At 46.5% G+C, this 12,004-nt stretch overlaps 1 protein-coding gene across 4 annotated transcripts in view; it reads left to right on the top strand.

Annotated features, from left to right (window-relative positions):
- The first annotated feature begins 3,377 nt into the window (after positions 1-3,377).
- The window catches only part of LOC112219908 (rho GTPase-activating protein 29-like), an 88,721-nt gene continuing 80,094 nt past the window's right edge, over positions 3,378-12,004 (top strand). For 2 of the 4 annotated variants that reach the window (XM_042329165.1, XM_042329166.1), the window contains exon 1: positions 3,378-4,420. In XM_042329165.1, the coding sequence (XP_042185099.1) occupies positions 4,132-4,420 (289 nt within the window). In that variant the 5' untranslated portion in view covers positions 3,378-4,131. The remainder of the gene's footprint in view (positions 4,421-12,004) is intronic. The other 2 variants (XM_042329164.1, XM_042329163.1) reach the window with 2 other exon arrangements.

Here is a 12,004-nt window from a genome sequence, read left to right as displayed (position 1 = left end):
ACCTGTGGATGTATTTCAAGGCCTACCTTCAAACTCAGTGTCTCTTTGCTTGACATCATGGGAAAATCTAAATAAATCAGCGAAGACCTCAGAAAAGAATTGTAGACCTCCAAAAATTGAGTTTAAATGTTTTTGGCTTAGGCGTATGTAAACTTCAGACTTCAACTGTACCAGAGCTGCAAGAAAAGTTATATATATTATTGAAACAATTTTGCAATTGTTTTGTGAGAATGCCAACAGGTGTTGTTCCCCTGGGGGAAAGATTCTATTGGGGAAAGATTCCCATGAAAGTTGCCATGGAAGCCAAGAAGGGGAGTGAAGTGTGTGTGTGTATATGCTCAAACACATATGCATGTGGGAGTTTGGGAGTAGAAGTGTGTCCATTTGATGAATTGGCATGTGCCTGAACTCAATTTTATACACTAATTGTAGTCTCACCCATTCATTTCTAATGACCGGTCATATTTGACCGGGAACACCACAGGTTTATAAAAGTTAGATAAAACACCCAAAATGTAATGAAAATCATCTACATGTATTTTGTGTGTTCAGATGCCCTGTGTGGACAAAGTCATGGAACCTTATGACAATCAAATTAAATTAACTACATTTTTCAGAGAGAAAACTTGTAAATCAATCCAATTCGACCAGGAGGGTTAATAACTTTTCATGTTCTAAATTGTGCACTCTCTTCAAACAATAGCATGGTATTATTTCACTGTAATAGCTACTGTAAATTGGACAATTAGATGAACAAGAATTTAAGCTTTCTGCCAATGTCAGATACGTCTATATCCTGGGAAATTTTCTTGTTACTGACAACTTCATGCTAATTGCATTAGCCTACGTTAGCTCAACCGTCCCGTGGAAGGGACACCGATCCCGAATAAGTTTAACAAGTGTAGGCTATACACACTTAGTTTGAATATTATAAGCCTAAATTGTGCATTTTACAGAAATGGGACATTAATTAACAGTAATGTAGTAGTATTTGTGTGGGTAATATCAATCAAATTTCAATAACATTTATTTATAAAGCCTTTCTTACATCAGCTGATGTCACAAAGTGCTGTACAGAAACCCAGCAGCCTAAAACCCCAAACAGCAAGTTACACTGAACAAAAATACAAACGCAACATGTAAATCAAATATGCCAGAAATCTTCCATATGTACAAAAAAAGTTTATTTCTCTCAAATTTTGTGCACAAATTTGTTTACATCCTCTGTTGGTCAGCATTTCTCCTTTGCGAAGATAATCAATAAACCTGACAGGTGTGGCATATTAAGAAGCTGATTAACCAGCATGATCATTACACAGCTGCACCTTGTGCTGGGGGTAATAAAAGGCCATTCTAAAATGTGCAATTTTGCCACAACAACACAATGTCACAGATGCCTCAAGTTTTGAGGGAGAGTGTAATTGGCATGCTGACTGCAGGAATGTCCATCAGAGCTGTTGCAAGAAAATCGAACGTTAATTTATCTACCATGAGCCACCTCCAACGTCGTTTTAGAGAATTTGGCAGTACATCTAACCGGCCTCAGAACCGCAGACCACATGTAACCACGCCAACCCAGGTCCTCCACATCCGGCATCTTCACATGCAGGATGGTCTGAGACCAGCCAATCAGACACCTGATTAAAATGTGGGTTTACACCACCTTCAAATTTCTGCACAAACTGTCAGTAACCATCGCGGGGAAGCTCATCATGCCCGTCGTCCCCACCAGAGTATTGACATGACTGCAGATCCGCGTCATAACCGACTTCAATGGGAAAATGCTCACCTTCGATGGCCACTGACACACTGGAGAAGTGTGCTCTTCACAGATTAATCCCGGTTTCAACTGTACCGGGCAGATGGCAGAAAGCGTGTACGGCGTTTTGTAGGCGAGTGGTTCGCTGTTGTCAACGTTGTGAACCGAGTGCCCCATGGTGGTGGCGTTATGGTATGGGTAGGCATAATCTACGGACAACAAACACAATTGCATTTTGTCGATGGCAATTTCAATTCACGGAGATACTGTGACGAGATCCTGAGGCTTTTGCCCGAGATTTGTCGTGCCATTCATCCGCCGCCATCACCTCATGTTTCAGGATGATAATGCACGTCTCCATGTCGCAATTCCTGGAAGCTGAAAATGTCCCAGTTCTTCCGTGGCCTGCATACTCAGACATGTCACCCATTGAGCATGTTTGGGATGCTCTGGATCGACGTGTATGACAGCGTGTTCCAGTTCCCGCCAATATCCAGCAACTTCACACAGCCATTGAAAAGGAGTGGGACAACAATCCACAGGCCACAATCAACAGTCTGATCATCTCTATGTGAAGGAGATGTGTCACGCTGCATGAGACAAATGGTCACACCAGATACTGACTGGTTTTCTGATCCACGCCCCTACCTTTTTATTAAGAAGGTATCTGTGACCAACAGATGCATATCTGTATTCCCAGTCATGTGAAATCCATAGATTAGGACCTAATTAATTTATTTAAATGGACTTATTTCCTTATATGAACTGTAACTCAGAACAATCTTTTAAATTGTTGCATGTTGTGTTTATTTTTAGTTCAGTCTAAATGTGTTATTACAGTGTTACTTCATCTATAAGTCTTTGCTAGGTAAATCCCCGCCTTATCTCAGCTCACCGGTCACCATAGCAACACCCACCCGTAGCACGAGCTCCAGCAGGTATATATCTCCCTCTCAAACTTTAAACATCAGCTGTCTGAGCAGTTTACCGAACACTGTACCTGTACACAGCCCATCTGTAAATAGCACACCCAACTACCTCATCCCCATATTGTTATTTATCCTCTTGCTCTTTTGCACCCCAGTATCTCTACTTACACATCATCATCTGCACATCTAATCACTCCAGTGTTAATGCTAAATTGTAATTATTTAGTCTCTATGGCCTATTTATTGTCTACTTCCCTACTCTTCTACATTTGCCCACACTGTACATATATTTTTCTATTTTTCTTTTCTACTGTATTATTGACTGTATGTTTGTTTATTCCATGTGTAACTCTGTGTTGTTGTTTGTGTCACACTGCTTTGCTTTATCTTGGCAGCAATTGTAAATGAGAACTTGTTCTCAACTAGCCTACCTGGTTAAATAAATAAAACATATATAAAAAATAAAAAAAATAAACACATTAATGTTAAAATGTACTAAACCATCATCAGGCAACATTACTACATTCTACATCAATCTATTATTTACAGTTAATTTATGGCAACACGTGAATTCGTCGTGGTTCACGGACGCGGTGTAAAATAGAACAATTTCCTAGACGACAGTAGAAGTGTAGATGAACTATTGTAGGAAGTGTGTGAGGGACAGCCAGGAACAAGGAGGTTCCAGCATCACATGACTGGAGGCTGGAACAGGCAAAGTTGTGAACGCTAAGTGACTCAAACTCAACACGAAGAAGAAGCTATTCTCCTTTTGAAACATGTGGGTTTTTTTTTTCATGTGTTTTTTCAGATTGTATAAATAACTTTTAATTTTTTTTATTGAGAATGCCACTGGAGTACACAAGTCAGGTGAGTTTATTATGTTTCTGATAGAGAGAAGAAATGCTACTGCTTAGCCCTCGACTCAAACTAACGTTATTTGGGATGCCAGCACGGCGGAGTTACAGACTCCCTGCTCTATCGGTGCTGACTAGGCGGATATTTTTCCGGTGTAACGTTAGAGCTGGAAATAGACGGTCCCGGTTGATTGTATAGTAGGTGAGGTGGCTAAAAATATAATAACAGCACATTTACATTTGTAGCTAACAGTTGTAAGAACATTGTAAAAAATGTTTATCAACTCTTACACTGTAATTTAACTAGATAGCTTAACTTAACTATTTAACTTCATGCTACTAATACTTGCTAAATTGTCTTCATGTATTTAACACACATAACAAACATGAGATATGATAGAAATAAGTTAAATAACATTGCCAGAAAAGTAGCAAGTCAAACAAACAAAACGAAACAACATCTAGTGTTATAGAGCCAACCTGGGATTTAGGATCAGTCAGGACCACCCACATGGGGGCTAACACCATCCCAGTGGCCTGTAGCATACTCTAGGTAGACGGACGGACGGGCACCAGAACCTCTGGGATGATACGGAAGAGCAGCAGTGGTACTGGAGGAGGAGAAGAAGAAGAGAATAATACAAAACACCAACAGAACAAACCGCATTGTTCCAGCATCACCTCCAACATGGGCCGGAGCTCCAGGACCACCAACCCACTGGGGAGTATGGGGCTTGGGTCCAACAGTTTGGGTCTGGGGTCCACCGTGGTAGGAGCGCCTGGGGTAGATCCGGACTATGTGATGCAGCTGGTGAATGACGTACGGAGGTTTTCAGATATGCTGCTCAGCCTTAAAGAAGCATTCCATTCTGAAGGTGAGTCTGGGTTCACGCCCCAAATTGCACCCTATTCAGTGCACTCTCTTTGAGTATAGATCATAGGGGCGGCAGGGTAGCCTAGTGGTTAGAGCGTTGGACTAGTAACCGAAAGGTTGCAAGTTCGAATCACAGAGCTGATATGGTACAAATCTGTCGTTCTGCCCCTGAACAGGCAGTTAACCCACTGTTCCTAGGTCGTCATTGAAAATAAGAATTTGTTCTTAACTGACCTGCCTAGTTAAATAAAGGTAAAATAAAATAGGGGGAGACCAGGAAGCCCTAGTGGTTACTGTACTAGGACCTGGTGTGTGGCAGGATGGGTGGTTGGTTGTGAATACTTTCTTTTAGGGTAGATATAGGCTACATTATCCTAAGGTTTCTCAGAAGTAATGTTTGTGTGTCTGTATCTCTTTCTGTGTGTGTGTCTGTATCTCTCTTTCTCTCTCTCTGTGTGTTTGTGTCTGTATCTCTCTCTCTGTGTGTGTGTGTGTGTGTGTGTGTGTGTGTGTGTGTACACACTCTGTCCTGTTAAAGCAATATAACAAAGTGTTCGTCAGAGCCAGCTATGTAAAGTGTCAGCTCCTAGAGAGGGCTGACGCAGCCTTAATTTAGCGCTCCCCTCAGTGACTCCACAGCTACACAGTGTTAGCTTAGCGCTCCCCCTGTTCTGTCCACTAGGTCAGTGACTCCACAGATACACAGCGTTAATTTAGCACTCCCCTCAGTGACTCCACAGCGTTAGTTTAGCGCTCCCCTCTGCTCCCCCTGTCCTGTAGAGGCTATATACAGGGTGTACAGGTACAGAGTCAATGTGGAGGCCATATACAGGGGGCACCGGTACAGAGTCAATGTGGAGGCTATATACAGGGGGTACCGGTACAGAGTCAATGTGGAGGCTATATACAGAGGGTACCGGTACAGAGTCAATGTGTGGGGGCACAGGTTAGTCAAGGTAATTGAGGTAATATGTACATGTAAGTAGAATTAAAGTTACTATGCATAGATAATAAACAGAGAGTAGCAGCAATGTAAAAGAGGGGTCTGGGTAAGTCCTTTGATTAGATGTTCAGGAGTCTTATGGCTTGGGGGTAGAAACTGTTAACAAGGCTTTTGGACCTAGACTTGGCCCTCCGGTACCGCTTGCCGTAGGATAGCAGAGAGAACAGTCTTGGGTGATTTTTTTTGGGCTTTCCTTTGACACCGCCTGGTATATAGGGTCCTGTATGACAGGAAGCCTGGTCTCAGTAATGTACTGGGCCGTACGCACTACCCTGTAAGATAAACACCCATATCTACTGAGTGAAATACCACAGTGTGACATCACAGCAGCAAGATATGTGACCTGTTGCCACAAGAAAAGGGCAACCAGTGAAGAACAAACACCATTGTAAATACAACCCATATTTATTTGTAATTATTTTCCCTTTTGTACTTTAATTATTTGCACATCGTTACCTCACTGCATATAGACATAATATGACATTTAAAATGTCTTTATTCCTTTGGAACTATTGTGTAATGTTTACTGTTCACATTTTTATATTGTTTATTTAACTTGTATTGTATATTATCTACTTCACTTGCTTTGGCAATGTTAACATATGCTTCCCATGCCAATAAAGCTCTTTGAATTGAAATAGAGATTAAGAGAGGCACATGCTGGCTCTTGTGTTGTTCTGTTCGTATTGTGACATGTCAGTGTCGCTTGTAGAATGGTGTGAAGCCTGCACAAAGCTCTCTCTAAAAAACAGGCTTTAACCTTTTCATTGCCTGCCCAGCTGTTAGCTGTTAGCTAGCTACAGTACTTTTCATTGCCTGCCCAGCTGTTAGCTGTTAGCTAGCTACAGTACTTTTCATTGCCTGCCCAGCTGTTAGCTGTTAGCTAGCTACAGTACTTTTCATTGCCTGCCCAGCTGTTAGCTGTTAGCTAGCTACAGTACTTTTCATTGCCTGCCTAGCTGTTAGCTAGCTACAGTACTTTTCATTGCCTGCCCAGCTGTTAGCTGTTAGCTAGCTACAGTACTTTTCATTGCCTGCCCAGCTGTTAGCTGTTAGCTAGCTACAGTACTTTTCATTGCCTGCCCAGCTGTTAGCTGTTAGCTAGCTACAGTACTTTTCATTGCCTGCCCAGCTGTTAGCTGTTAGCTAGCTACAGTACTTTTCATTGCCTGCCCAGCTGTTAGCTGTTAGCTAGCTACAGTACTTTTCATTGCCTGCCAAGCTGTTAGCTGTTAGCTAGCTACAGTACTTTTCATTGCCTGCCCAGCTGTTAGCTGTTAGCTAGCTACAGTACTTTTCATTGCCTGCCCAGCTGTTAGCTGTTAGCTAGCTACAGTACTTTTCATTGCCTGCCAAGCTGTTAGCTGTTAGCTAGCTACAGTTTTTCATTGCCTGCCCAGCTGTTAGCTGTTGGGAGCTAGGGGCAAACAGTACTTTTCATTGCCTCCCAGCTGTTACCTTTGCCTGTTAGCTAGCATTTCAGTACTTTTCATTGCCTGCCCAGCTGTTACCTGTTCCCTTCCTAGCTACAGTACTTTTCATTGCCTGCCAAGCTGTTAGCTAGCTACAGTACTTTTCATTGCCTGCCCAGCTGATAAAGGCCTATTCTAATTGTTTTAATAGCGATTGAAGACAGAAGAACGCGTGTTACTTTTGGGAGAAGGAGGGGCAAACATAAAAACATTTAAAAAAACAATATGTCCATCTAAATCTGCTTATTTACACAAGAAGAAAAGAAAAATTAGAAATTTCTGTACTGTCATTTCCTGTGGACTGTTGATCCTGTCCCTTCCTGTCCTGAACTTCACTCCTATTCCAGCAGGAATCCTGTTCCCCTGTGTCAGCCTCTAGTACAGAGTGCATCTGCTCCAGAGGCAGTGGCTTAGACCCCTAGACCCACCCCAGGCCAGTCTACAGTCCACAGGGATCCTGTTCCCCTGTGTCAGGCCAGGCTACAGTCCACAGGGATCCTGTTCCCCTGTGTCAGGCCAGGCTACAGTCCACAGGGATCCTGTTCCCCTGTGTCAGGCCAGGCTACAGTCCACAGGGATCCTCTCGCAGTCTTAACCCAGCTCTTGGACACACACATCCTGCATATTTTGTGACAGTTGGTTTTTCTATTTTAACTATTAGGAAACCACACTTCACAACAGGGTCAGAAGTATGGTTGGGTGTTGTGTTCAGATTGTCACACCGGCATATAATACCATTCCCGGAGTATACGGTATTACCAGAAGTGCACACGAGGTGCGCTATTTTTTGACGCACAAAATAATTTAGGCAACAGGGACGTTGATCCAGGAGGAGATGGAATGTCTCTGCTGTAACCAGGAAGCTTGATCTTGGACATCTAGCCACTTAGCTAGCAACATAGCAAACCACATGCTGGAGCCCTGAGGTGGATATAATTTATTTGACACGTCTTAGACTTCTTATAGTTATACTTAATTTATAGCACGGCAAAAAATATTGTAACATATTTTTTAAAATATATTTTTTGACAGTTTTTGAAAGTCATACCGTCTGTATTTTGAAATACTTCGGTATATGGTATAAAGAGGACATCGCCCAAGCCTAGTCAGAAGCCACAGACAATATCCCTCTGTCAATTACAAAACCACACTTTAGTTTATTTGCACAAATAGAAAGACGGTTTGTACACAGTGAGAAAAAAACATCATCAGTATGTGCGGGAGGGGAAAAGAGCCTAAAATTGCTTGTCGAGTAACCACCCCCCACCCTCCCCATTGGTCATTAATCACACAGATTCAGCCGTGTGGACAACCAAACAATGACATAAAAACTAGATGCTAAAGAGATAAAGGAATAAAACATCTAAACGGAAAGTCAAGCTACTGGGGGTGCAGACCTGCGATGGACCTGCGGTGCCTCTTATATCTTATATATTTTTACAGCGACGGGGATAGTGGTCACGCCTGCATCCGCTCCCCCTCCCTGGTGCTTGAGGGCGCCAGGCTGCCCATCATTATTCACACCTGTCATCATCATTATGCGCACCAGTGTGTCTTTGGGCTCACCTGGACTCCATTACTTTGGTGATTGCCCCTCCTATATCTGTCTGTTCCTCGGTTTGATCCCCGTGTCAGCACTATTGTCGTTATGTTTCCCCTGTCCAGACGCTGTCCTTGTTTGCTTCATGTTGGTTATTTATTAAATGTTCACTTCCTGTACTTGCTTCTCGTCTCCCAGCGTCTGTCCTTACAGATAGCTTGGCAAAATCAAGTGGGAGTGAGTTCCAGATCATAGGGCCTCTATAGATCATTCCCCGGGTTTAAAATAATATCCCAATGCCCCAGGGCAGTGATTGGGGACACTGCCCTGTGTAGGGTGCCGTCTTTAAGATGGGACGTTAAACGGGTGTCCTGACTCTCTGAGGGCATTAAAGATCTCATGGCACTTATCGTAAGACTAGGGGTGTTAACCCCGGTGTCCTAGCTAAATTCCCAATCTGGCCCTCAAACCATCACGGTCACCTAATAATCCCCAGTTTACAATTGGCTCATTCATCCCCCTCCTCTCCCCTGTAACTATTCCCCAGGTCGTTGCTGTAAATGAGAATGTGTTCTCAGTCAACTTACCTGGTAAAATAACAGATAAATAAATAAAAATAAGAATTGGGTTTGTTCTTGAATATGGGTGACGTAGCTGTTTGTCTGTTTCTTGTTTAGTAGTTATGGAATTCATCTGGCTGTAAAATAGTTTTTACAACAGGGTCAGAAGCCACAGCCTTTAACATTTGCCTCCAGTGTAGGGGCATGAGGGAGAAGTAGGGGTGTGTAGGGGCATGAGGGAGAAGTAGGGGTGTGTAGGGGCATGAGGGAGAAGTAGGGGTGTGTAGGGGCATGAGGGAGAAGTAGGGGTGTGTAGGGGCATGAGGGAGAAGTAGGGGTGTGTAGGGGCATGAGGGAGAAGTAGGGGTGTGTAGGGGCATGAGGGAGAAGTAGGGGTGTGTAGGGGCATGAGGGAGAAGTAGGGGTGTGTAGGGGCATGAGGGAGAAGTAGGGGGCATGAGGGAGAAGTAGGGGTGTGTAGGGACATGAGGGAGAAGTAGGGGTGTGTAGGGGCATGAGGGAGAAGTAGGGGCGTGTAGGGGCATGAGGGAGAAGTAGGGGTGTGTAGGGGCAGGGAGAAGAGGGGGCGTGTAGGGGCATGAGGGAGAAGTAGGGATGTGTAGGGGCATGAGGGAGAAGTAGGGCATGAGGGGGGTGTGTAGGGGCATGAGGGAGAAGTAGGGGCATGAGGGAGAAGTAGGGGTGTGTAGGGGCATGAGGGAGAAGTAGGGGCATGAGGGAGAAGTAGGGGCATGAGGGAGAAGTAGGGGCATGAGGGAGAAGTAGGGGCATGAGGGAGAAGTAGGGGTGTGTAGGGGCATGAGGGAGAAGTAGGGGCATGAGGGAGAAGTAGGGGCATGAGGGAGAAGTAGGGGCATGAGGGAGAAGTAGGGGCATGAGGGAGAAGTAGGGGTGTGAGGGAGAGGGAGTAGGGGCATGAGGGAGAAGTAGGGGCATGAGGGAGAAGTAGGGGCATGAGGGAGAAGTAGGGGCATGAGGGAGAAGTAGGGGTGTGTAGGGGCATGAGGGAGAAGTAGGGGCGTGTAGGGGCATGAGGGAGAAGTAGGGGCGTGTAGGGGCATGAGGGAGAAGTAGGGGCGTGTAGGGGCATGAGGGAGAAGTAGGGATGTGTAGGGGCATGAGGAAGAAGTAGGGGTGTGTAGGGGCATGAGGGAGAAGTAGGGGCATGAGGGAGAAGTAGGGGTGTGTAGGGGCATGAGGGAGAAGTAGGGGCATGAGGGAGAAGTAGGGGCATGAGGGAGAAGTAGGGGCATGAGGGAGAAGTAGGGGCATGAGGGAGAAGTAGGGGCATGAGGGAGAAGTAGGGGTGTGTAGGGGCATGAGGGAGAAGTAGGGGCATGAGGGAGAAGTAGGGGCATGAGGGAGAAGTAGGGGCATGAGGGAGAAGTAGGGGCATGAGGGAGAAGTAGGGGTGTGTAGGGGCATGAGGGAGAAGTAGGGGCATGAGGGAGAAGTAGGGGTGTGTAGGGGCATGAGGGAGAAGTAGGGGCATGAGGGAGAAGTAGGGGCATGAGGGAGAAGTAGGGGCATGAGGGAGAAGTAGGGGTGTGTAGGGGCATGAGGGAGAAGTAGGGGCATGAGGGAGAAGTAGGGGCATGAGGGAGAAGTAGGGGCATGAGGGAGAAGTAGGGGCATGAGTGAGAAGTAGGGGCATGAGGGAGAAGTAGGGGCATGAGGGAGAAGTAGGGGCATGAGGGAGAAGTAGGGGCATGAGGAGAAGTAGGGGCGTGTAGGGGCATGAGGGGAGGGGCATGACGGAGAAGTAGGGGTGTGTAGGGGCATGAGGGAGAAGTAGGGGTGTGTAGGGGCATGAGGGAGAAGTAGGGGTGTGTAGGGGCATGAGGGAGAAGTAGGGGCATGAGGGAGAAGTAGGGGTGTGTTGGGGCATGAGGGAGAAGTAGGGGCATGAGGGAGAAGTAGGGGTGTGTTGGGGCATGAGGGAGAAGTAGGGGTGTGTAGGGGCATGAGGGAGAAGTAGGGGTGTGTAGGGGCATGAGGGAGAATAGGGGTGTGTAGGGGCATGAGGGAGAAGTAGGGGTGTGTTGGGGCATGAGGGAGAAGTAGGGGCATGAGGGAGAAGTAGGGGTGTGTTGGGGCATGAGGGAGAAGGGCGTGTAGGGGCATGAGGGAGAAGTAGGGGTGTGTTGGGGCATGAGGGAGAAGAGGGGTGTGTAGGGGCATGAGGGAGAAGTAGGGGCATGAGGGAGAAGTAGGGGTGTGTAGGGGCATGAGGGAGAAGTAGGGGCATGAGGGAGAAGTAGGGGTGTGTAGGGGCATGAGGGAGAAGTAGGGGCATGAGGGAGAAGTAGGGGTGTGTTGGGGCATGAGGGAGAAGTAGGGGTGTGTAGGGGCATGAGGGAGAAGTAGGGGCATGAGGGAGAAGTAGGGGTGTGTAGGGGCATGAGGGAGAAGTAGGGGGAGGGAGAAGTAGGGGGTGTAGGGGCATGAGGGAGAAGTAGGGGTGTGTAGGGGCATGAGGGAGAAGTAGGGGCATGAGGGAGAAGTAGGGGTGTGTAGGGGCATGAGGGAGAAGTAGGGGCATGAGGGAGAAGTAGGGGTGTGTAGGGGCATGAGGGAGAAGTAGGGGTGTGTAGGGACATGAGGGAGAAGTAGGGGTGTGAGGGGACATGATGGAGAAGTAGGGGCGTGTAGGGGCATGAGGGAGAAGTAGGGGGTGTAGGGGCATGAGGGAGAAGTAGGGGTGTGTAGGGGCATGAGGGAGAAGTAGGGGTGTGTAGGGGCATGAGGGAGAAGTAGGGGTGTGTAGGGGCATGAGGAGAAGAGAGGGGCGTGTAGGGGCATGAGGGAGAAGTAGGGGCGTGTAGGGGCATTAGGGGCATGAGGGAGAAGTAGGGATGTGTAGGGGCATGAGGAGAAGTAGGGGTGTGTAGGGGCATGAGGGAGAAGTAGGGGTGTGTAGGGGCATGAGGAGAAGCAGGGGCGTGTAGGGGCATGAGGAGAAGTAGGGGTGTGTAGGGGCATGAGGGAG

Source organism: Oncorhynchus tshawytscha, linkage group LG10, assembly GCF_018296145.1.
Source record: "Oncorhynchus tshawytscha isolate Ot180627B linkage group LG10, Otsh_v2.0, whole genome shotgun sequence".
NCBI classification, from domain to species: Eukaryota; Metazoa; Chordata; class Actinopteri; order Salmoniformes; family Salmonidae; genus Oncorhynchus; species Oncorhynchus tshawytscha.
This window is presented reverse-complemented; position numbering and strand designations above follow the sequence as displayed.